This window comes from Rhizopus microsporus, assembly GCF_002708625.1.
Source record: "Rhizopus microsporus ATCC 52813 unplaced genomic scaffold scaffold_7, whole genome shotgun sequence".
Lineage (NCBI taxonomy): Eukaryota > Fungi > Mucoromycota > Mucoromycetes > Mucorales > Rhizopodaceae > Rhizopus > Rhizopus microsporus.
The window spans coordinates 173,612-194,853 of NW_019671922.1; the positions used below are offsets into that span (position 1 = coordinate 173,612).

General features: G+C 37.3%; 11 protein-coding genes across 11 annotated transcripts; 7 read left to right on the forward strand and 4 right to left on the reverse strand.

Moving 5' to 3' along the window:
• The first annotated feature begins 91 nt into the window (after window positions 1-91).
• RHIMIDRAFT_126090 (uncharacterized protein) lies at window positions 92-1,232 on the forward strand. Its single transcript, XM_023605472.1, has one exon. It carries the CDS (start codon window positions 100-102, stop codon window positions 1,054-1,056), a length of 957 nt encoding a protein of 318 aa, XP_023466601.1. The 5' UTR covers window positions 92-99; the 3' UTR covers window positions 1,057-1,232.
• On the reverse strand, window positions 1,116-3,754 carry RHIMIDRAFT_236934 (prokaryotic type I DNA topoisomerase; the record flags this gene model as incomplete). Its single annotated transcript, XM_023608661.1, has 5 exons — window positions 1,116-1,844; window positions 1,899-2,478; window positions 2,531-3,184; window positions 3,245-3,618; window positions 3,674-3,754. The coding sequence occupies 5 exons, from the start codon at window positions 3,752-3,754 to the stop codon at window positions 1,116-1,118; spliced, it is 2,418 nt and encodes an 805-aa protein (XP_023466602.1).
• On the reverse strand, window positions 3,459-5,433 carry RHIMIDRAFT_126083 (cytochrome P450). The gene is made up of 2 exons (XM_023605471.1): window positions 3,674-5,433; window positions 3,459-3,618 (listed from the first exon to the last, which is right to left on the reverse strand). The coding sequence occupies exon 1, from the start codon at window positions 5,409-5,411 to the stop codon at window positions 3,828-3,830; it is 1,584 nt and encodes a 527-aa protein (XP_023466603.1). The 5' UTR covers window positions 5,412-5,433; the 3' UTR covers window positions 3,459-3,618; window positions 3,674-3,827.
• Window positions 5,434-6,170: 737 nt separating this feature from the next.
• Window positions 6,171-9,621, forward strand: RHIMIDRAFT_280714 (uncharacterized protein). The gene is made up of 7 exons (XM_023612939.1): window positions 6,171-6,305; window positions 6,356-6,594; window positions 6,652-8,132; window positions 8,186-8,441; window positions 8,497-8,638; window positions 8,696-8,965; window positions 9,020-9,621. Exons 1-7 carry the CDS (start codon window positions 6,182-6,184, stop codon window positions 9,133-9,135), a joined length of 2,628 nt encoding a protein of 875 aa, XP_023466604.1. The 5' UTR covers window positions 6,171-6,181; the 3' UTR covers window positions 9,136-9,621.
• A 54-nt stretch (window positions 9,622-9,675) lies between these two features.
• RHIMIDRAFT_126143 (uncharacterized protein) lies at window positions 9,676-10,351 on the forward strand. The gene is made up of 2 exons (XM_023605473.1): window positions 9,676-9,875; window positions 9,947-10,351. Exons 1-2 carry the CDS (start codon window positions 9,721-9,723, stop codon window positions 10,230-10,232), a joined length of 441 nt encoding a protein of 146 aa, XP_023466605.1. The 5' UTR covers window positions 9,676-9,720; the 3' UTR covers window positions 10,233-10,351.
• A 4-nt stretch (window positions 10,352-10,355) lies between these two features.
• Window positions 10,356-10,933, reverse strand: RHIMIDRAFT_202026 (HCP-like protein; the record flags this gene model as incomplete). Its single annotated transcript, XM_023606587.1, has 3 exons — window positions 10,356-10,568; window positions 10,642-10,809; window positions 10,898-10,933. 3 exons carry the CDS (start codon window positions 10,931-10,933, stop codon window positions 10,356-10,358), a joined length of 417 nt encoding a protein of 138 aa, XP_023466606.1.
• A 214-nt stretch (window positions 10,934-11,147) lies between these two features.
• On the reverse strand, window positions 11,148-11,803 carry RHIMIDRAFT_280718 (uncharacterized protein; the record flags this gene model as incomplete). The annotated part of the gene is made up of 1 exon (XM_023612940.1): window positions 11,148-11,803. A coding segment is annotated over one exon (656 nt), but the record flags the coding sequence as incomplete, so codon positions are not given.
• A 1,351-nt stretch (window positions 11,804-13,154) lies between these two features.
• On the forward strand, window positions 13,155-14,387 carry RHIMIDRAFT_225996 (F-actin capping protein, alpha subunit). Its single transcript, XM_023607544.1, has 5 exons — window positions 13,155-13,359; window positions 13,410-13,525; window positions 13,579-13,668; window positions 13,742-14,077; window positions 14,135-14,387. The coding sequence occupies exons 1-5, from the start codon at window positions 13,269-13,271 to the stop codon at window positions 14,336-14,338; spliced, it is 837 nt and encodes a 278-aa protein (XP_023466608.1). The 5' UTR covers window positions 13,155-13,268; the 3' UTR covers window positions 14,339-14,387.
• A 111-nt stretch (window positions 14,388-14,498) lies between these two features.
• RHIMIDRAFT_126167 (putative COP9 signalosome complex subunit 1) lies at window positions 14,499-16,157 on the forward strand. Its single transcript, XM_023605474.1, has 5 exons — window positions 14,499-14,630; window positions 14,687-14,976; window positions 15,032-15,166; window positions 15,217-15,858; window positions 15,913-16,157. Exons 1-5 carry the CDS (start codon window positions 14,564-14,566, stop codon window positions 16,048-16,050), a joined length of 1,272 nt encoding a protein of 423 aa, XP_023466609.1. The 5' UTR covers window positions 14,499-14,563; the 3' UTR covers window positions 16,051-16,157.
• Window positions 16,158-16,203: 46 nt separating this feature from the next.
• Window positions 16,204-18,209, forward strand: RHIMIDRAFT_126178 (uncharacterized protein). Its single transcript, XM_023605475.1, has 8 exons — window positions 16,204-16,268; window positions 16,353-16,437; window positions 16,496-16,536; window positions 16,587-16,910; window positions 16,983-17,263; window positions 17,321-17,423; window positions 17,476-17,680; window positions 17,730-18,209. Exons 1-8 carry the CDS (start codon window positions 16,242-16,244, stop codon window positions 17,915-17,917), a joined length of 1,254 nt encoding a protein of 417 aa, XP_023466610.1. The 5' UTR covers window positions 16,204-16,241; the 3' UTR covers window positions 17,918-18,209.
• Window positions 18,210-18,397: 188 nt separating this feature from the next.
• RHIMIDRAFT_280741 (uncharacterized protein) lies at window positions 18,398-20,504 on the forward strand. The gene is made up of 4 exons (XM_023612941.1): window positions 18,398-19,048; window positions 19,116-19,526; window positions 19,585-19,699; window positions 19,755-20,504. Exons 1-4 carry the CDS (start codon window positions 18,686-18,688, stop codon window positions 20,279-20,281), a joined length of 1,416 nt encoding a protein of 471 aa, XP_023466611.1. The 5' UTR covers window positions 18,398-18,685; the 3' UTR covers window positions 20,282-20,504.
• The last annotated feature ends 738 nt before the right edge of the window (window positions 20,505-21,242 follow it).

Consider the following 21,242-nt stretch of genomic DNA (forward strand, 5'->3'; position numbering starts at 1 on the left):
CAATCAGAATTGGCCAGAACTTTGATAGTCCCAGTCAGGGACAATAAAAAGCGGAGTACATTTTTTGATTCAACTCGTTTCCTTTCCCCATCTTTATTCATGTTTGCACCAGAAATATTCGAAAAGATATTGTCAAACCTATCCTTTACAGAATGCTATCATCTTCGCTCCGTCTGTTATGCCTGGATGCAGCGTATTGATTATTACTTGTATAAAACCTTCAAATGTCAGCAAACGCAATTACACATAGTGCATAAACAGCAAACGCTTGCTTCTTTGATCCCTTACTGCTTTGATGAAGAGAACAAAGTGATCGAATTCAGGCCAAAAGATAACAGTTCTATCGAAATACAGCAAGTAAGCTACATTCAGCTGCATTTTAGCCAATGGAAAGTATTTGACAGTGCATCAAATCAACTTCGAGCATTGGACATTGGACTTCGTGCGCAGGCACTTTTCCATTTGGCATATAATCCATCCAGAGAACAACTGTACGAACTACCTCCTCCTTTAGCATGTTTAAATAGTCAGATACGATATATTGGTGATCCAGGTGTGATTGTTTGTTTTTCTTATTCAAACAACAATGTTACTGCAGATCCAGCAGTAGTATTGAAAGTCCATAGTATCCGTGTAAATCTGTCCTGGCTATTATCCGGAATTGATACCCAAATAGTCCCTCAAGAAATGTACATTGATCGATATCTGGCCTTACGCGATGCTTCTCGAAAGCGTGGCGTCATCCGGTTTAACAAGTACTCTGAGCCTGTGCTTACGTATATCATGGCTAATACAACAGAGGCGTTAGAAAGTTTATTATCTAAAATGAGCACAAATGATGTTCCGTTCGTACGCCAACAGATCCAAACCGCCCTCAAATCATTCAATATCGATCCTCGCGTGATCTGGAAGTATAACTTTGTAAAGCGATATATTCTTGAAGGACAATGCTGCAATGAACACATTATGCAAGTGGTTGAAAGAATAAAGGCATCAGAGGAAGAATGGCAAAAGAAAAAACAGGATTTATTACAGCAATTAGTTAAAGTAAAGTAATTTTTGTACAATAAAAAGAATATATAAATAAAGTATGCAGCCTCTGTTGTATTCTAAATTTATTCGGCCCATTCGAAAAAGTCGCAGCCACTGTCTCGACCAGCAGCACAAGCAAAGAATTTACGTCCCTTGTTGGGTGATTCTTTTGTAACAGTTAGTTCAGCTGCAGCGTTCCCGCACCGACAATTAAGAGTAGAACTGATGTTGCTATTACGATTCGTGTTATTGCGTGAGGCATGGTTTACAGTAGAGGATACGTTATTGCTATTTTCATCAGTCCATTGAAAGAATTTACATGAATCGTTATCTCCACAAGTATAGAATGTTCGACCATTATTTGGACCAGCCTTGATTACTGTTCGTAACACTGAAGGCTTGTTATGATTACACTTTGGGTATTGACTAGGTGGTATCGAAGGGTTATCTTGGGTTGGTTTGGATCGACTGTTTCTTGTAGAACCATCCCCTCTACCTCTTCCTCCTCGGCTGCCTCTCCCACCTCTACTACCTCTGCCGCCTCTACCGCGCCCTCTCGAGCCAGTGTTGTCTGTGGTTGCTCCAGAATGGCCATTGCTGCGGGCATCATTGAATAGCCCTCCACTCGGCACTCGGCCGGCCGTGTACCTTTCGTCCTCTGAGCCTCGATAATGTGCTGCTACCGCATTCTTTATTTTATCAAACTCGGCTGATACTTGAAGAAACATTTGCCTATATTGATAAAGCGAGCGATCTGATACTTCATTAGGAGATTTCCTGCCTTCACATATTGACTTTAGGTCTGCTTCCATCTATATTGTACACACATATGAGATATATTGATCCTTATACGTTATCGTTCATACCTCTCTTCTGAGATATGGCTTGTTTAAACTTGTCTCTAATCCGATTTCATTATATCCCAGTACTAATGCAATTCCAAGAGTCAGAGGCTTAAAGTATTGGCCATCTTTATATACATATTCTCTATCGAGAATTTTCTGAATGTGTTCAGCTATGGTAGCATCTGTCCCAATTTCGTTCTTCTCCATCAACCCAATCAGATCTGTTTCTGTAAGCAGTTTTGGAGGTGAGGTCATTCCTGATTTCATTTCGAGAGCATCAGGAATAAACTCATGGCCTTCTTGGAACTCGGGTATCACGTTGCCAGTCCATTTGTCATAGATATAGACTTCTAAATAGTTCCTTTCAAGAATAACCAGACCTTTTGCATCAAAGTATTCATCATCCATCTTTACTTCTACCGACGTTTCGAATCCTATTGCGTTCTTCCAACAAGAGCCCAAGAATCTACGAGCGATGAATTCATACACCTTGAGTTTTTCTCCAGATAAGGTTCCATCATATGCAGTAGGATGAATAGGTGGATGCGCCTTGTCATTGTTCTTACCATTTCGAGGTTTTTCAAATTCACCATCCCTTAAACTATAAAAATGTCAATTGGGCTTTCTTCGATATCACTTTTGCTTTTGCTTACATGGCAGCATATCTTCCCCATCGTGGGTCTCTTGTTTGCTGGTTGATCAAGGACATAAAGTCAAAATTAGCATCAAATTGATCTGTTTCTGTTCTAGGATAACTAATCAAACCGGCCGTGTACAGTTCTTCTGCTACTTGCATAATTCTTGCACCCGACATATGAAGCGCTCGACAACCCACTTTCTGTAACTCGACTGTTGTCAATGGTAAAGGTTTCCATTTTGAAGTCTGTTTTGATTTCACTTTGGAGACAACCGCCACTTTCTTCTCTACGCACTTTTCATACAAGATAAAGCATGCCCACTGATCAAACAGATGCTCTCTTCTCCAAGTAAACTCAGTCACCAAGCGCTCTTCTCCTGGTTGAATGTTTGGCTGACTGTAAGTCATGGTAATTTTCCAAAATTCCTGTGGTATAAAGTTTTGAACTTGTTGATATCTATCTACAACAAATCCAAGTGTAGGAAACTGACAGCTACCGTAACTGAGAAGCTTCTTTTTGCCAACTTGTTCAAAGAAGTTGCGAAGGTTCTTTGTCTGTAATCGAGTAAATGCGGCACCTATTCTCAAATCGAGTTCTTGTCTAGTATTGACCGCATATACTTGTTTCATATCTAATTCAACATGATTTCTTGCTGCGTGATGTATGGCTCTATTAAAAGGCAGTAAGTAAAAGAGGAACTATTGATGACTACAATATATGTATATTTACGCTGGTTGCATCGCAGAGAACTGTGCACGCCAGATTTGAATATTTGGCTTCACGCTTTGACATAGATCCTTCACATCTCCACCAATAGCTTCTCCTTCTCGATCACAATCAGTCCAAATGAACAAGACATCGGCTGATCTCACTTCTGCTTTGATATTATTTGCGATCGGTAACATCTTTTCTGGAATCACTTTAATGATGGGTGTCGTAAACAGATCTTCGATTGGAAACAAGTTCCAGTTTTTATCAATTTCACCTTGAAAGTGCATTTCTAAGAAATGGCCCTTTAAGGATGTCATTACAAAACTGGTAGGTCGATTATTCAAGTTGTAAGTGAAACAGTAGTTTTTGACATGAGGATCTTGTGTTTGTCTCTAACACACATGATTAGCTTTCTAGGATAGACTGTTGTATATATAAAAGCTTTACAACTTGATAATCAGATTGAGACAAGATTTCGGCTATTTTTTTGGCAGCACTTGGTTTCTCAGCTACGCATAAAACACGCATAAGAAAGTAAGAGGAGAAAGAAAAAAAGTGTAGAAATTACAGAATTTATTATTACTTTTTTTAAGAAATTAAATTATTGTCTCTTGACAAACTTAATAGATGCTCCTTCTGTTTCTGTTCTTCCAGTCCATGACCAAAGATTAGTCCCGATCTCGGCCTTGTTGTCTACGTTGCCTCCTTCCAGTTTATATGTTTGAGTCAAATGAACCAGGGCTGTCACCAAGAATTCCTCGCTTATTTTTCTACCAAGACAGGCACGACGTCCAGCACCAAATGCCATATGATCATTAGCAATCTTCTTACCAGTTTGATCTTCTTGTAGCAGACTGACCATCTTTTTTTCGGATTTCAAGAAGCGCTGAGGATCGAACTTTTCGGAATTAGGATAATATCTGCTGTTATGATGGATTGCATCTACATTCACAACGAGTTGTGCATCCGTGTCAATGCGATAAGTATAGCCATCGGATGCTTCAAATTCATAATCTGTACGGGGAGCATAAGCAAGCAATTTGTTAGGTGCATCTAAACGTAGCGATTCATAAACAAAGGCTTTGGCTACACCTATCTGCTCTTCTCCAGATGCTTCCAATATCTTTTCTTGCCATTCAGATTCGGTAGCAAGACGTTGGATCACGGTGAAGAGAGTCGAGGCCAAGTAGGTTTGAGCATGAACCGTGATATGAGAGATGTTGATGAATATCTCCTCTTTTGTGAGCTGAACAGGTTCTGGGTCATTCTTGGAAGGATCGATGTTTAATAAACTTTTGCCAATAGTAGGTACTCTGCTGAAGGGTTCATTTTTTTCCTTTTTAGCTTGTTCTACTGCTTCCCTTTGTGCATAAATGGTATCAAACCATGGTATAAATACTTGCAAGAGATCATTGCGGGTTTTAGTTACAGAGTTATCCATTGTGATGAGCTTGAAAAGATCATAGAGTGCGTTGAAAACAGGAAAGAATTGGCCTATGCGGTTATACTTGCTTGTCTGAAGTGCTTCAAGCTTACGACATCTCTCAACCAAGTCAAGCATGAGATCAGGATCTCGTTTTTCAGGGCCGATAACCATAGTCAAGGCAAGATCAGCAGCAACAAGGTCAACCAATCGACGAAGTTCCTTCCCAGTGAGCTTCTTTTCTTCATTTAGAGATCCTTTAATACAAGCCGAGAGAGTTTCGGACTGTGATTTGAGAACAGGTTCAAATTGTGAATAGTGACCGATGCCAATGACGAGATGAACAGCACGTCTCAAACGAGCCCAATAAGTTGAGAAAGGGGCTGAGAAAACGGTCTTACCTCTGTCAGTAACAGTATTTTCAAAAGTATCAGAAGGTACTCGACATGAGTTGTATTGGTCCTTCTCCAACATAAACTTTCGGACCAGTTCAGGGGAGTTTAAGACAATGATTCTTTTAAATCCAATTTCTACCGAGAAGAGCTCACCCAGTTGATTTGACCATCTCGTTAATGCACGATATGCTTCTTCTTGAAATTGATGGTAAGCATTTGTAAAGTAAGGTAGTCCCTTTGGACTAGGTGGCCAAGGCTTCTTTATCGTTCCATCCGGTTTCTTGTTATTCCAAAATAGTTTCTGACCCACTTTAGTGATGATGTAACTAATGAACATTGATATGAAATAGGATGTAATCGTCTTCATTGTTTAAGAATAAAAATAAGAGAGAATAAAGGGAAATAAAAGAAAAGAAATCTTGCTTTTATGCTTCTTGATGCCCTTTACCAAATTCGTATTAAACTTCCATATTTGTATATTCCCAAAAAGCTTATCATTGTTGTATCACTTGATATTCTCTGCTTTTCTATTGGTTTAGCTTAATTCTGAATATCGTGATTTCCTTAAACATCAGCAGCTTGGAATATTTGCCCTGAATCAATTACAACACAGCTGTATGGTTTAGTATCTCTAGTAGTAAAAAATATCCAACGAGGAGAACCGTATTAGATACTTGCTTCATAGCTGCTTTGCATTAGGCTTACCAGCAAGAGGACGAGAGTGTATGTTATAAATGATGTTCATTTTATACTTCTTTTGATGAACCTTTGTCAATAAGAATGATTTTACCACAAAGTTTCTCTGTTACAGAAATCTTGAATTTGTGTAAACTGCTTGTATCCAAAATCTTACCCTATCAAATCCATTTTATATATTTACAGGCATTGCTCTCTCTATTAAGATTTGTACAAGCAAAAGATACGTCAAGAGCAAGAGATTAAAGCTAAATAAGGAATTCTCTGCCTTTCTTTATTAAACATTTACAAACAAAAATAAAAGACACCGAAGATTGCTCTCTCTTTCTTATTGTTGTAAAACGTCTTCCAAAAAAAGCATACAGAATTACACAGAGTATGCACGTTAAAAACAAAGTCACATTTTATTTTTTTTCTTCTTTCTTCTTATCTTTGACAGCGATGGCAGACGTACGAAAAGAAACAGATAATAATGAGGAACAAGCAAAGAGTAACATAGAAAGCCTAAAGGGTCGTATTATTGCAACAAATAAGCTTTACAAGTATTTAACATCAGCTAAGAAAGGTAAAATACTTTTTTTTATTATTCTTTATTTAATCGCGCCCTTTCTCTAGATGCTGAAGAAAAGGCTAAAAAGATAACTTCACTCAATAACAGTCTTGAAGAAGCACAAAAGATGATTGATACGCGTGATAAAGAATACAAGTCGCTTGAAGCAAAATACAATCAACTACTTGCATCTTCAGGTGACGATCCAGTAGAACTTCAGAATAAAATTCAATCTCTGCAACAAGCGATCTTGACTCTCACACAAGAGAAACAGAAGGCTGAATCTGCTGTCAGCAGTAATACGGTAACGCACACATTAAAATACATTTTAAAAGCAGGGTTTTCATACATCATGTATTAGATTTATATAAAACAGCTGGAAGCACAATGTGAAAGTCTTAGGGAAACAAGTGGAAAGAAGACGCAGGGTAGTGCCAAACAAAATGCAGAAATAAAACGCTTACAACAAGAATTAAAGACAAAAACTCAAGAAGTGCAAGAGCTAAAAGAGCAGCTGGAAGAAGAACGTGAACAAAAAGATAAAGCAGAGGATGAACTGATGGAACTTCAAATCAACCATGAAATGGTCAACACAAAACAAAAAGAAACAAACGATGAGCTGCAAGAATTCAAGCAAAAGTATGAAACACTTGATAATGAACTCAATCAGTTAAAAGACGCCTATGATAAACTCCAAACTAAGCTTATTATGGCTGAAAAGGCAGCAACAGAGGCTACTGCCAAAGCTGAAGCACTTTCACATGCAAGCCAACCTATTTATAACGATTCCAGTCTAAAGGAGCAATTGCAGGCAGCTAAAGCTGAGCTTAAGCTCTCAAAGTTTGAAAACGAATTCTTACGAAACCAAATTAAAAGCATGTATATAAATCAAGAAAAGAGCAGCAATCAACTTTCTGACGAAGAGACCACTACCACTACACACGATTTGTCCTTTAGTAGCACTACATCTACTCCTGTTCAACCACCAAAGCCTATACAACAACGTCCTTTAGTAACATCACATAACAAATCACCAGCATCATCAGCCATACCACCAGCATTACCATCATCTTTTGTAAATAGAAACGAAACCTCTTCAAAGACTCAACAAGCATTACCTTCGCCCGTCCGCAAACCCCTTTTAAAATCAACGCCCATCAGATCACCTGTAGTGCAACCTACTACAAGGCCCCTTTCTCTTTCACGAACGACAACACCATCAACACCTTTAACACCTTCAACACCAATACCCAAAGAACAGATCGATAAGACTGCTTATCGTGTCACTGGTCTTATACCTCCACCACCCATCATATCTTCTACACTAACAAAACCTACAACGAGCAATAGCAGCAAGAGCAAGCTTGAAAAATTTGCGAATAGCAGAAACCCTTCAAAGCTCATCGGATCAAATCCTACACCTGTAAGCAAGAAACGACCTAGCAAGACTGTAGATGTGTCTGAACTGCCTGAATCCAAGAAACAGAAACAAGATAACAAGTATTTAAAGATAGCTGATCAATCTGTCAATACAAAGTACACTTTGCCTAGTCATATCGATATATCTCACGAATTAGAGCCTATCCTGTCAGAAATAGATGCGTGTTATGAAAAAATCAAATCGGCTGCTAACCCTTCTGAGTTGTCTGATACTACCTTTGGTATCCCTGGTGGACTACGGATCTCTGTGCCTGGTACTGTTGATAAAAGAGAAAAGCTGTACGCTTGGCTTTTATGGGCTTTGGTTCATGAAAATACAGAAGCATACGATAAAGTATTGAAGGCATTATCTGCTATCGTTGCTGAACGCATACAATCAACAAAATCTCAAACTATACTGATGTAAGTTTCAATGATGAAAAAAAAAAAAGAGAGATCTAACTTACAATGTTCAGGCGTTATGTGCGACTGGTATCCATACTTTGTAAAGAGCATGGTGACTTGAGTCGAATGCGCGTCATATGCTTCGATATTGTTCGATATTCAAAATGTGTTGCAAACACTACTGCATGCTTACTTAATATTGCCTGTATCTATAACGAGAGCATTTCACTAATAGAACAACAACAACAACAACGACAGCCTTGGGAGCTACAGACCGTTATTTGTTCTGCTTTGGCTCATATGGTGAACGCAAGTCATAATAAAACAGTAGGTCATATTAAATGATTGCAGGCCTGAAACTAAAAAGATGCTTGCTTAATAGGTTAAAGAAACATATTCAAGGCTTGTGACTTTATGCCAATGGTCTTCACCGCACGATATAGTTCCTTTGCAATCTGTTATATCACAGGCTGCTATAACAATGAAGTCTTCCGATTTCAAGGAACTGTACAACAAGAACAAAGGTAATAAAAACAAAATACATGCAGAAAGAAAAGCACGTTATTAAACAAGTGTAATAGCTGCTTTCAAGCAACAAACGTTTTGCATAATCAAGAGCTTAGAGCTAGCCTTTAGCACAATCAATAACTGGACAACAATTTATAATGACTTTATCCGAAATACCTTATGGCCCATGATTGGAGATGAGGTGCTTGACGGTCTTTGTCTGGAGCTTCTTGGTGTTCTAGGATCTCTAGGAGTAGGTGAAGGCACTGCAGGTCATGATAAATCAGGTGTGATGGTTCTCCTGCACAAGTTAATGAGTGTACTTAAAGCTGACTTGAGTCCAGGTAGGTGCCATTCAGGGACAAGTATTAATAAAAGACTAACATATACTAAAATAGATATGAAACATTTACAATATTCGGCTGTACATGGAGCTACCTTGCTGAGTAGGAATAAGCCCGAGTATCTCAAATCAATCCAAAAGTGGCTTGATGATAATAAAGCAAAAAAGTAGTTTATTTTTTTGTTTGTTAAAATAGAACAATAAAGAACATCTTATACGTAGTACAAATAATCCTAGGGTATAAGGTGGGGGTGGCAGAACGATGGGGGGTAATGGTAGGGGAAAAAAGAAGGGGTAAGCAGATTTCAATTCCATAGAATGTGCCAGAGAACATGTTTTGATATGAATTATATCAAGATCAGAGGAATTGTTCTCCCCTGGATAATAATGCATACTTGAATAGCAACAGTGAGCCAATGAACCAATGCCATCGTGTGGTGATTAAGTAAATGAATAAAAAAAGAAGAAAAAAGAAAGAAAGAAAAGGAATTGACAGGTTTGTGCCTCAAGGAAGAATAAGGAAGGAAAAAGAAACTTTCCGTTTTGGGTAAAATGCTAATCTGTGATGCTTCTTTACTTTTTCTATTGAAATCGAGTTTACTCCACGATCTGGTCGATTTCTAGAAATGTCCTAATGGAGTTTTAATTGTTTTATACATTTGAATATAAAAGGGAACCACCGTCTTGGGTTCATTTCATTTCCTGCAGACATTTTGCTTCTCTCTTTCTCTTTTTTTTTTTAGTAATATATTATCAATGGAACATCCCTCTTCTTGCCCTACCATTACTACAGTAACCTATGTCGATCCTAATGATGACAACAATGATATAAACAAGGTGCCTTATATCGAAGATCATCAAATTGAACCAATCTTTTGTGAATGCTGTGGAGTTGATATCTCGCTATTTGCGTAAGTATAGCTTGTACCCCCCCTTTTTTTTGACTATATATTTATTAACATTGTATATCTAAAGACATGAGTTTTGGTGTAGGTTTTCTACTTGATCAAGCTCACTTAAACCACAACATACACACAATTAACACACATACGCACACACATACACACTCTCCCTCTCTCATTTCGTATTTATTCAGCATGATTCCCCCTCTCCTTTTATTTCTGTTTTCAAAGAGATACCCTCAATGCAACACTAATGATAACAGCAACAACAGCAATAACAGAAGCATACTACACGCACACATGACATTCTTTTATGCAACCTTTGTAACTATTATTGTCACAGACATCCTTTATTCATGTACATAAAAATAATAAAAAAAAAGCACTAAAGCCCTTGCATGAACTTTATTATTATTTCCCCATTTACTTTCGAGCTGATATACAATAATTCGCATGAAAAAAAAAAAAAAGAGTTTATTTTTGCGTGCTTTAGTCATACTTTGATTTCCATATCCAAGAGTTCCCCATGATCCCCTGCCCTTGTTTATCAGCCATGCGATAATATTTAGCAGCCATTTTTAGGTCCTTTTTCACCCCGTGGCCATGGTAATAGCAATGACCAAGGTCATTTTGAGCATCTGGGTCGTTCAAGTCGGCTGCTATCTTGAAATAATAGGCCGCTGTCTCCTTGTTCTTCTTACACTATGCATGAATGTTGGTTTCTTTTCTTTTCTTTTCTTTTTTTTTTTTCCTTTTATTCATGTATACTACTTACACCCCAACCGTGTCTAAAGGATACGCCTAGCTCATAGATGGCCATGATCAATTCTCCCTTGGATGCTGATGTATTGACTGTATTCGAAAAGCCTTCCAAGTCTTCAACAGCATGCTCTGCTGCCTTTTGAAGATACTGAAACGCAAGGTGCTCGTTCTTTTTACAACCCTGTGACAATAAAAGAGCGTTTGTTTATATAAATATATGTATATATGCATCATATGGTCTTTCTCTTGACTGTGTGTCAGAAACTTACCCATCCGTGTCGAATAGATATGCCGTACAGAAACATACCCATCGGCAGATCCATGGCAGCTGCTTGCTTAAACATCTCGGCCGCTTGCTCTAGTTTGCCTAGCTCGTGAAATTTGATGCCTTCGTGGACAAAGCGCTCGGCTGCATTATCGGGTACAATAGACTGCTTTTTGTGGTGAGGAGCATTGTTTACTTTTAAGGTGTTGCTGTTGCTGTTGCTGTTGCTGTTGTTATTGTTATGGTTGACACTGTTGTTGTTGTTGTTGCTGCTGTTGCTGCTGCTATGGCTGATTTTATGATCTGGAGGATTGACAATCGGAAGAACTGTATGTGGCAAGTGTGTGTTGGGTGAAGGTGTAACAGGAGAGCTAGTGAAAGGAGAAAAGCCGTGGGGTGAGTAAGCACTACGAGAGGACCCGGGTGTCATTGATCCAGGCGTCATTGATCCAGGCGTGAGCTGAAGGTCGTGCGGTATAGAGGATGAACGTGTGGGAGTCACAATCGCTCGGTTGGGTGAAGAGCTGGATCGGATGGGTGTAGGTGGGATCACTAATGGTGTCAGCGGAGGCTTGGGCATTCTGCTGGTGCTTGTGCTGGCAATCGGAGCTATTTGACTGGTGTTACTACTACTATTGTTGCTATTCTTGTTGCTATTGTTGTTGTCATTGTCTTCTCTTGTCTGATGCTTTCTATTCTTTGGAACAGGCTGCAGTAAGAACTTGTCAGGTATCGCTTCCTGCACTGATTTCGCTGCCGTACAAGGCTCAGCATAGGCTTGATATAGCTTGAGAGGTGCCTCTGCAACGTGTTGTACATTAGACCGTACAGACTTTGGTTGACACATCACTTGTACTTGTGGATTTGGCAGACTATGTTCTTGTTGTTGGTAAGAATGAAAGAAGGCCATGTTTGGAACCGGAGAGATAGGCTCTTGGTTACTTGATCTGTCAATCACGATAGTTGACTTGTTGGGCTCTGTGTGATTTTGTAAAGGACAAAGAGTTGAGTGTTATCGTTACTTTCATTCGTTCTGTATTTACCAATATAGACATCTCTAGCATACCCACAACTATGGTCTTGATGGGTATAGTACTGAAGACCACTTGGATCAATGAGTGATTCTCGCTCGTAATCTAAAGGTTTCTGTAAAGAAGAGCTCCTTACAGGCTTTTATTTTTATTCTTTGCTTTTAATTTCGGTTTCCTTTTTATATACATGAAATGATGCTTTTTATATTTACATTTACTTGTTTCCATTGATCCATGCCTGCTGTCTAAGAATGAGTGAATAAGATGTCCATTGATATATAGGCTATGTATGACTCACATGATATTCTTGTGTTGAAGGCGGGGGTATCATTCTACTCTAGACAGTAAGATCATCCCTCTATTTCTTTTTCTTTTTTTCTTTTCATACCTCGAATTGGGTGTAGTATGCTCGAATGAATCATAGTGAAAGTTGGGTGTGTTTTTATACATTACAATGATTTAAAAGAGAGGAAAGGGGGGTAAGGAAAGAAGACTAGAAAGAAAAGAGCATAAAATGAAATAAAAGAAATGAACAATACCCTTTATGGCTTTTTAATCGTGTAATTCATGTATCACAATAAAATTATTTTTTTTTTTGGCTACTTAAGCCCGTTGTTATGGAAAATAGAGTGGGGAGGAGGAGATCGACTACAAGATGATCTTGACTATGAGGAAGCTCCCTTCTTTTATATCCTTTCTCATCATTTACATATACTCACCTCACGTTCACAGCCTGTTCCCCTCTTTGGTTACAGTCATAAAGAGATTTAATAAATCGGTCATTCAATCAAAAGATACTTTCTAATGATTTGACCAAGTCTGATTTTTTTTTTCTCTTCTTGTCTATTTAGCGTAAAGAAAGTACAGTCGTTCTAAATACGTCCACTGAACATTGATTAAATACTCAAAGATGCTGAGATGGAATAAAATTGTCTAATGATTTTTGCTTGATAACTTGGACCAACATTTTGTTCAATCACCCGGGCTTTTTTTTTGTTTTCATGACATATATATCATCAGCATACGATGTATGTTTGTAAAAAAAACATTTTTATGGCATGTCTTTGTTCCTGAAAATATTATCAAAATGAAATGCTCGTTGATTTACGGATATCCAAAAATATTAAGCTCTGTTTGCTCCTATATGAGCAATATATACTTTCTATTACAGACATGACATCTATTCATTCTCAATAACGTTTGCATGGTGTCTCAAGTCAACCAAATAACCGTAGTGTCATGAATGACCCAGGACAACAGCAAAAAAAAGTGCTTTCAAAAGCCGCAATCAGCTGAAGAACTTGATTTTGTGTGCAGCTGCTTTGTTGAAGTGTTCTTTAAGCCATGAGCAGCATTTCAGTTGAAGATAAAGTTAAAATTGCCTCTTCTTTTCTTCTTTCCAGTCCACCTGGAGAAGTTAATGATGTATTTAATGGTACATAAAATTACACGTTCTTAATTTAGATACTAATAAACTTTATATAGACGTACGTACATTGGTCAATGATGATGAGGCTCTTCAAGATGGCATCCTTCAAACACTTGAACAATATAATACAGAGCAACACATTACTGTTCGTCTTCCAGATACTGATTATGATGTATGCTTTTATTATTTACAAGCACCGAATTTGAGCTAATAAGAAACACATAGGTCATTGTATGCAAACACGGTAAAGTTGGTGAGGACAGATTCCTCGACCCACGCTCAAAAAAGACATTCAAGTTTGATCACATGCGTTTGGTGAGTATCAGAACAAAAGGAAAAATTTATATGCCAACTTTGATTGACACTTTTTTTGTTTTCTTTTGTGTAGACAGCATCTGATTTGGAAGATTATGCTGTTGAGAGTCCCTTGGAGTCTCTTCGAGAGACAGTTGAAAAGGAAGCTTTGGAATACGTTAATGATCATTATCCCAACGGCGTATGCACTGTTCACACGACCGAAAATAATGAAATTGTTATCGCCATTGTAGACAATAAATATAACCCCAGTAACTTTTGGAACGGCAGATGGCTTTCCTCATGGATATACGATACCCAATCTCACAGTTTGAAAGGAAGTACGAGAGTGAATGTTCATTATTATGAAGAAGGCAACGTTCAACTGAATGCTGATAAAACATTTGAAGCACAATTAACAGAAATCAGCGTAAGGAATCTTTTTTTTTCTTTGATATCCTTTGAATAATATCTTTTTTTTCTTTAGGATGAGAAGCAGCAAGCAGTCGCTTTGTTAAAGCAGATCACTACTTTTGATCGAACTTATCAAAGTACAATGAATGAAAGCTATAATGAACTAGCAGAGAATACTTTTAAGGGCCTTAGAAGAACGTTACCTATGACACGTAACAAGATGGACTGGAGTAAGATTATGAATTATAAGATTGGTAACGAATTGGCGCAAAAATAAACATCTTATTATATGAATAAATAGTATATGCATTTGTTTGCAAATGGGCTAATTTATGCTTATTTTAATATAATCGTACCTTTTTTCCCCCTTTATTCTGGCGTCTTGTGTGTCTTTTGAACATCATTATTAAAATGATATCTGATACACATATGCAGCCTTTTTTTACAGCGCCGTCCAAAAATCAGTTGTGTGTGTCTTTTTTTATTCCAAAAGATTACAAAGATGGCCGAGAGAAGTATAGAATTACCTGCCAATCTTGACTTTGACAACTATATCAACAACTACAGAGGTAAAATAATAAAATATCTCTCCTTAGATAACATTATTAAAAAGAAAACAAAAAAGGTTATAGTAAAATATTTAGATCCCTTTACATTGCAAAAAAATGCAATCAACTTGCTGTGAAAGCATACCGCCAAGCAATTAAAGACATTAAGGAAAACACACTTGATGTTGAAAAATATAAATCAACTATTACAGAGTTAAATAACGTATTAGAAAGAAGAGGTGAACCTACAGAAGCACTTGATCAAAGTTGGATTGATCATGTTCGCATCACTTCAAAGACAACGTTGGAATCATTAGAAAATGAACTAAAAGCTGCCAAGAGTAGACTCTTGAAAGAAGAAATGAGAGTAAGAAATAACAATAGCTAATGGCTGACACTGTACTCAATATATTGTTGCCAAGATGTGTTATATAAAATTAGGTGAATTTTATTGCAGGTGTGGTGATGGACCGGCAGCTATCAGAAACTTTGTACGAACCAGAGACTATTGCACTACAAACCAACATACAACAGAAATGTGCTTTAAAACCATCCAGGTAAGCGTGTACAATATCAAAAGTGAGGCATAACCTGACCAGTTTTATAGGTCTATTTAGATGAATGCAACTTCTCGCACGTCATTCAGACCTATCTTGCTAGAGCCGAGACTATACCTAATACCGCGCAGAGCATCGGCGTAAATTCAAAGCTGAAATGTTTTCAAACCTTGACTCTCTTGGGCAGAACAGATGTGCCAAAGAAATATCGATCTATAGCTAACACACTAATTGATATACCATTTGAAGCATGTGCAGCCTTTGACGACGTCTTGTCTTCCAACGATGTAGCCATCTATGGTGGTTTATCAGCACTCGCCTCCTTTGATCGTCGTGAATTGCAGAGTCAAGTGCTCTCAAATGCCAATTTTAAAAACTTTTTGGCATTAGAGCCTGCTCTTAATGAGCTAATAGAGTCATTCTATCAGTCCAAATATACTCATTGCTTTGAAGTGCTGAAGAAATATAAACAACAATTAAGATTAGACATGTATATGGAATCTAATGTGGACCATTTGATACAACTTGTTCATGAAAAAGCAATTGCACAGTACTGTGTTCCATACTCTATAATTGATATGCGCAAGATGGCTACGGCATTTAGTATTGATATTGAAACATTAGAAGAGATCTTGACTGATTTAATTGGCAAGAACAAGACCATGGCAGCGCGTATTGATAGTCATAACAAGGTAAGCATGTCATGTATATATTTATAAAAACATGGCTAACCGATTAAAATTTAGATTGTACGAACAAAGAAGCAAAATAAGCGTACTCAAGCATTTGATCAATCTTTTATTGCTGGCAATGATTTTGAAAAGTCATCAAGAGCTCTTTTGCTTAGGTTGAATTTATTAAAGGCTGATTTGATCATGAAATAAATATTGCGTTTTATTAAAAAGATAAATGATCAAGTCACATGTTACAAGGGGTAAGAAGATGAGTAGACACCAAGCAAGCAGTATACAAGACACAACAATAATTTATGCATCATGCTTGCTTTGTTCCGTGTTATTTTCAAAGTCCGTGCTATGTTTGATTTTTTTCCCTTCTTTTCTTTGGACTTGAGCAAATGAGTACAGAAGCACCAGTTAATGCTGTAAGTATACAAAAAAGTCAACAAAGGCTGATCTTGGCTTAAAACAAGACTAAGGGGAGAGGGGGGACATATTTTGATATATAGGGACATAGATTTGCAAATGCTGCAGAAGATTTTGAAGAAGAGGAATCTTGGGAAAAAGCTGCCGAAGCACATTTTAAGGCAGCAGGTAATAGAACAATAAAAAGTGGACTATTGATATGCGTAACTAACTTGAGCAACTTTAGAACAATTTCAAATTGCTTTGAATGATGTCAAAGATGCCGAGGTATATGCGTAAATATATTATTTGTGCCATAGCTAAGTTATGTGTGATAGACCGCAAAAACATTACAGCTTCTTATAGCAAATCATAAACGAAAGGCAAATGATTTGGATCGAAAGATACAGCGAATGAAAAATATAACAACGCAAAAAGATAAACAGCTGACTGCGCACCATAACAATAATATGAGAATGATGGGCTCAAGTGGAGGGCTTCGTAATGCTTTACCAGATAAGAGGGGTAATAGCAACAGTAATAATAACAAACACAATGGATTGTTAGTATCGAGGCTTGCAAACAGAAGTGAATACCTATCATCCGAAGATGGACTTCAGAGAGCAGATGGAATAGGAGAATCCTATGCGTTGTTGTCAAATGTAAGCGTTTTGTGTGGTATGATTTGATGTCTGTCTTGTGTAGACTTAATAATGGGTATATATTGTGTATAGGATGATGAGAATGACGATCCGTTTAATAAATTCTTGGAAGTAGTCGAAGGTTTGGTTCAAAACCTCATTAATCCAGCAGTTGCATTTGCCTCTGCTCCTCTCAATGAAAATGATATACCAGTCCCAATTGTTACCCAGACACACTTGGATCCAGATATTGATCATGATTTGCAATTGGACAATAATAATATGATAGAATCATTCTATATTGTTCCTAAACCTAAAGAGTATCAAGAACGACAGCATTCTATGATCAAGGCTGGGAAAGATGATACCTTAAAGTAAATATAAATAGATAATGTTTTTGATAATTTGTTTCTAATGAGATAATCTGTTAGAGAAAACGACGGTGAGAAAAATAAAGAATTCTATCAACACGAAAATGAAAAGCTTAGAAAACAGATCGCATTGCTTACGAAGCGTGTTAAAGCACTAGAATTGGTATGTGTTTTGCATTAATGATAAGCATATTAATAAAAAAAATATACTATAGGCAGCAGAAGAGGGAAACACGTTAAAGAGTAGTATTATTCAGTTTAGAAACGATGTGCATCGACAGGCTAAGCGAATTATGCAATCTCACCATGAGTCTTCCATGCGATTGTCAGCAGTCGCTCTTCCAAGTACAGGAGCCAGTTCGATTAATGTAAATTCAATACGACATCCTGGACTGATAGGAGGAGGAGGAAATGATTTAGGTAAATGGCATTTAGTCTATACCTTCTTTTTTACTTATTTATATAATAGTCAATCGATTAAGAGAACTTGAAGAAGAGAATAGACAGTTGAAGATTCAAAATGAGAAACAGAAAATGCTAGTCAGCAAATATAAAGAACGATGGGAGATGCTGAAAGAAAATGCAAAGAAGCGGAGAGCCTCTACTGCTACTACGATTGTTGATAGTATGAATACAGAAGTGAACAACAGAGGATAAATAGACAAAACCGATGACATCAATTGATCATTTTTACATACTTAGTCATTGTGCTTTTATTATCATTGTAAATGTATATATAGTCACCAACATAAGCATACTTTATATTCACACCATTTTACAAGCTATCCCCTTTCTATGCATTTTTTTATTATTACAAGCAAAAATTATTGTTGCTACTCCCCATTGATTCAATTTGTGGTCTGTGGGAATAAGATTACTTACGTGAAACATTATTCAAATTAAAAATGTTGATACAACTTCACACACATAGTTTCTTTTACATTCAGACTGGTTGTGTGTGTGTGTGTGAGTGTGAGTATGTGTAGAAATTGATGAGGGTCAGGTGACGTAAGACCATTTCACCTCATTGGTGCCGCCCAATGTCAAACCACAAAAAAAATTACCATTGTGTTGTAATAGGTTACCTTATTGTTGGTGAATTACATATTTAATAAAAAAAAAAGTTTATCCACTATTGATAATATGAAGATAATAGTAATAAAAGTAGTATTTTGTGCCATTATATCTATTGATACAAGCTAACAGCAGTAATAAGCAAACAGTACCTTGGTTAGATCTCGTTTAAGTTGGTAGTAGGACTGTTAGAACAGACTGATTATCGGATGTTTGAAACTTGATAATTACCAAAATTAGTAAAGAAAAAAAAGATTTACAATGAGCATTGGTAGCTTACAATATCTCTTCTTTTTCTTTCTTAGTCTCCTTTTTGCTTAAAAGCAAAGCTATAGTACACACAGAACTCAAATGGGCAGTGCTGCCTCTCGTGGAATTTATAAAAAGAAGAAACAACAAAGTGATCAAGCTGTCTGTGATGAACAAGAATTTGAAGAACCATTGTCGTGCAGAAAAGATTGTCAATCCATTTCTGCTTCAAGAACCACTTCTATTAGTCGATCAAGTTCAATTCTTAGTGACATGAAAGGATGTATGCAAAGAATGCTAAGCAAGCCATCATCCAGCTTGGAAGTGTCGATTCATTCTCTAAGGAACAACACAATCAAAAGTGTAAGCAGCTCAGCGTCATTCGATTTAAATCTCAAAGCATGCCAGGATGAAAAGTACTTTCTTGGTGCTGACGATATGGCTCAAGATTACCTTTTAAGTGTCGTAAGTTTGCATGAACTTTTTTTTGTATTTGATAGTTTTTTCTAAATTTGGACACTGGTTAACGTAGCACTATGTTGTTAAACACTTGTTTGGCAGCGACTTTTCCCCTCCAATCTACGATCTTTTATCCAACTCGATCTCTGTCGCAAAGGATCCCGTTTCTAGTCCTCATACCCCCATCACTCCTCCTTTTGAAAATTGCTGTCGACCTATGAGTGACCAAGGCACTGTACCTCGGGTACTAGACATCGTCTGTGGACCTGGCACTTGGATCATGGAAATGGCATCCACTTTCCCCGATGCTCAATTTTATGGTATTGATTTTGTCACAAGCTATCCTAAAAACATCAAGCCTCGTAATGCCCATTTCTTGACTACCGACTTCTTAGGTCCGTCTGGACTTCCTTTTCCGGATATGCATTTTGATTTTATTCACATGAGACTTGTTTGGAGCTACTTTTCCAAATCGGACATGCAGGTCAGTTTAATTTTAATTGGATAATATCAGCAACTAATCTCTGCTCTCTCTGGAATAGTTTGTTATGTCTGAAGTATTTCGTGTACTCAAGCCTGGTGGGTATTTTGAAATAAGGGATTGTGATCCCGTTTTGAAAAATCTTGGACCTACTGGCACACAAGTATTTGAAAACTGTAGGATTTTATACTCATTTCATAATGCATATCTAAACTCACCAACTTATCTTAGTTGTCTCGTACGTCCATGAGCAACATAACATAGACGTAACCTGGACACAAAAACTGCCCACGCTCCTTGAACATTTGGGGAAATTGACAGACATTCATCAACAAGTATCCACGCTTGCTTTTGAAGAACCTGGCTCAATGAAGGCATGTATCAATAGCTGTCTTATTGATTCCATCAGAAGCTGTAAACGACTATTCATGGAGGCATGTAACCTTTCTTTGGATGAATGTGAAATGGCCATACAGGGAATAATCGATGAAGGATTGGTCAATCGGTCTTATTTAAATTTTTACGTTTGTTGGGGCCGAAAGTCACTGGTGACTGAACAACTGGTGACCACAAGTTCACCTAGTCGACAAGAGTCTGCTCATTCCTCTTCCTGTGCAGATAACTATTGGGCCTGTAAAGATGATACAAACGTTTTACCACTGACACCCTGTCAATCGCCTGATGAGCTTCTTGATTCCGAAGCTATATCGGAAAGTGCCGATTACATCTATCAATTTGCTAGAGGCTTTGTTGAGTAAGGAGAGAGAAAAAAAAAATGATACCTTAGACAAAGATACCTTTTCATAAAAAAAAATATGCTTCTACCTGGTCTTGTAAATATTATTTTATTTGAATACTCTCTCTTTAAGAAATAAACACTACATGAAATTAATTAAAAGGGTTAAATGATAAGCTGATATTATCAGCATACTGGATGATCCCTTTGTTTGCTGATATAGATGCTGTTCGTTCGGGTCATACTGATGTTCCTGGATCAAGGAACTCTTTAGAATTAGCTGTACCGCTTTCAGTTCGCGCTAATGGGTGAGCTAGCGTATCTCATGGTTCATCCAATGACACAAAGCTCGCTGATGGTTCACCTAGTCCAACCACTGCCATAAGCTGTAGTATGCTGAAAGTAACAGAGGAACATAAATTGGGAATGGCCTGTTTGGGGGGACATTTTTTCAAGGGAATTAAACACCAGTTTCTTAGTTTTTTTTTGTGTAGAATACGAATTTATGAAGAATCATGATTACACTTGAAATGATCTTAATGTTCCTGCTTGTTTTCTTCTCGGTTTGTCTCTTTGTTTCGATTCTCACCCAAAAAAAATAAAAATCAAAAAACAAAGCTTCTGTCGTTACTGTATTTTATTTTACGTTGCACAATTCGAACAAATAAAGAAAAGAATGATTACAATCACCAAAATAACAAAGTTTGAAGTGTAGTTTCTAAAAATACTTTCTTTACGCTAAATAGACAAGAAGAGAAAAAAAAAATCAGACTTGGTCAAATCATTAGAAAGTATCTTTTGATTGAATGACCGATTTATTAAATCTCTTTATGACTGTAACCAAAGAGGGGAACAGGCTGTGAACGTGAGGTGAGTATATGTAAATGATGAGAAAGGATATAAAAGAAGGGAGCTTCCTCATAGTCAAGATCATCTTGTAGTCGATCTCCTCCTCCCCACTCTATTTTCCATAACAACGGGCT

What these genes read in the sequence shown, in the direction of transcription:
- RHIMIDRAFT_126167 (XM_023605474.1), top strand. Translation starts at nt 14,564, where the DNA reads ATGGCCGAGAGAAGTATAGAATTACCTGCCAATCTTGACTTTGACAAC. An exon ending in CTATATCAACAACTACAGAG is followed by an intron (nt 14,631 to 14,686) that starts GTAAAATAATAA and finishes AAAACAAAAAAG; the next exon opens with GTTATAGTAAAATATTTAGA. An exon ending in TGTGCTTTAAAACCATCCAG is followed by an intron (nt 15,167 to 15,216) that starts GTAAGCGTGTAC and finishes CCAGTTTTATAG; the next exon opens with GTCTATTTAGATGAATGCAA.
- RHIMIDRAFT_225996 (XM_023607544.1), top strand. Translation starts at nt 13,269, where the DNA reads ATGAGCAGCATTTCAGTTGAAGATAAAGTTAAAATTGCCTCTTCTTTT. An exon ending in TTCCAGATACTGATTATGAT is followed by an intron (nt 13,526 to 13,578) that starts GTATGCTTTTAT and finishes AGAAACACATAG; the next exon opens with GTCATTGTATGCAAACACGG. An exon ending in AGTTTGATCACATGCGTTTG is followed by an intron (nt 13,669 to 13,741) that starts GTGAGTATCAGA and finishes TCTTTTGTGTAG; the next exon opens with ACAGCATCTGATTTGGAAGA.
- RHIMIDRAFT_280741 (XM_023612941.1), top strand. Translation starts at nt 18,686, where the DNA reads ATGGGCAGTGCTGCCTCTCGTGGAATTTATAAAAAGAAGAAACAACAA. An exon ending in AAGATTACCTTTTAAGTGTC is followed by an intron (nt 19,049 to 19,115) that starts GTAAGTTTGCAT and finishes TGGTTAACGTAG; the next exon opens with CACTATGTTGTTAAACACTT. An exon ending in CACACAAGTATTTGAAAACT is followed by an intron (nt 19,700 to 19,754) that starts GTAGGATTTTAT and finishes AACTTATCTTAG; the next exon opens with TTGTCTCGTACGTCCATGAG.
- RHIMIDRAFT_126090 (XM_023605472.1), top strand. Translation starts at nt 100, where the DNA reads ATGTTTGCACCAGAAATATTCGAAAAGATATTGTCAAACCTATCCTTT.
- RHIMIDRAFT_126083 (XM_023605471.1), bottom strand. Translation starts at nt 5,411, where the DNA reads ATGAAGACGATTACATCCTATTTCATATCAATGTTCATTAGTTACATC.
- RHIMIDRAFT_126143 (XM_023605473.1), top strand. Translation starts at nt 9,721, where the DNA reads ATGGAACATCCCTCTTCTTGCCCTACCATTACTACAGTAACCTATGTC. An exon ending in GTTGATATCTCGCTATTTGC is followed by an intron (nt 9,876 to 9,946) that starts GTAAGTATAGCT and finishes TAAAGACATGAG; the next exon opens with TTTTGGTGTAGGTTTTCTAC.
- RHIMIDRAFT_280714 (XM_023612939.1), top strand. Translation starts at nt 6,182, where the DNA reads ATGGCAGACGTACGAAAAGAAACAGATAATAATGAGGAACAAGCAAAG. An exon ending in ACGCAAGTCATAATAAAACA is followed by an intron (nt 8,442 to 8,496) that starts GTAGGTCATATT and finishes CTTGCTTAATAG; the next exon opens with GTTAAAGAAACATATTCAAG. An exon ending in TAAAGCTGACTTGAGTCCAG is followed by an intron (nt 8,966 to 9,019) that starts GTAGGTGCCATT and finishes ATACTAAAATAG; the next exon opens with ATATGAAACATTTACAATAT.
- RHIMIDRAFT_126178 (XM_023605475.1), top strand. Translation starts at nt 16,242, where the DNA reads ATGAGTACAGAAGCACCAGTTAATGCT. An exon ending in GGGAAAGATGATACCTTAAA is followed by an intron (nt 17,264 to 17,320) that starts GTAAATATAAAT and finishes ATAATCTGTTAG; the next exon opens with AGAAAACGACGGTGAGAAAA. An exon ending in GTGTTAAAGCACTAGAATTG is followed by an intron (nt 17,424 to 17,475) that starts GTATGTGTTTTG and finishes AATATACTATAG; the next exon opens with GCAGCAGAAGAGGGAAACAC.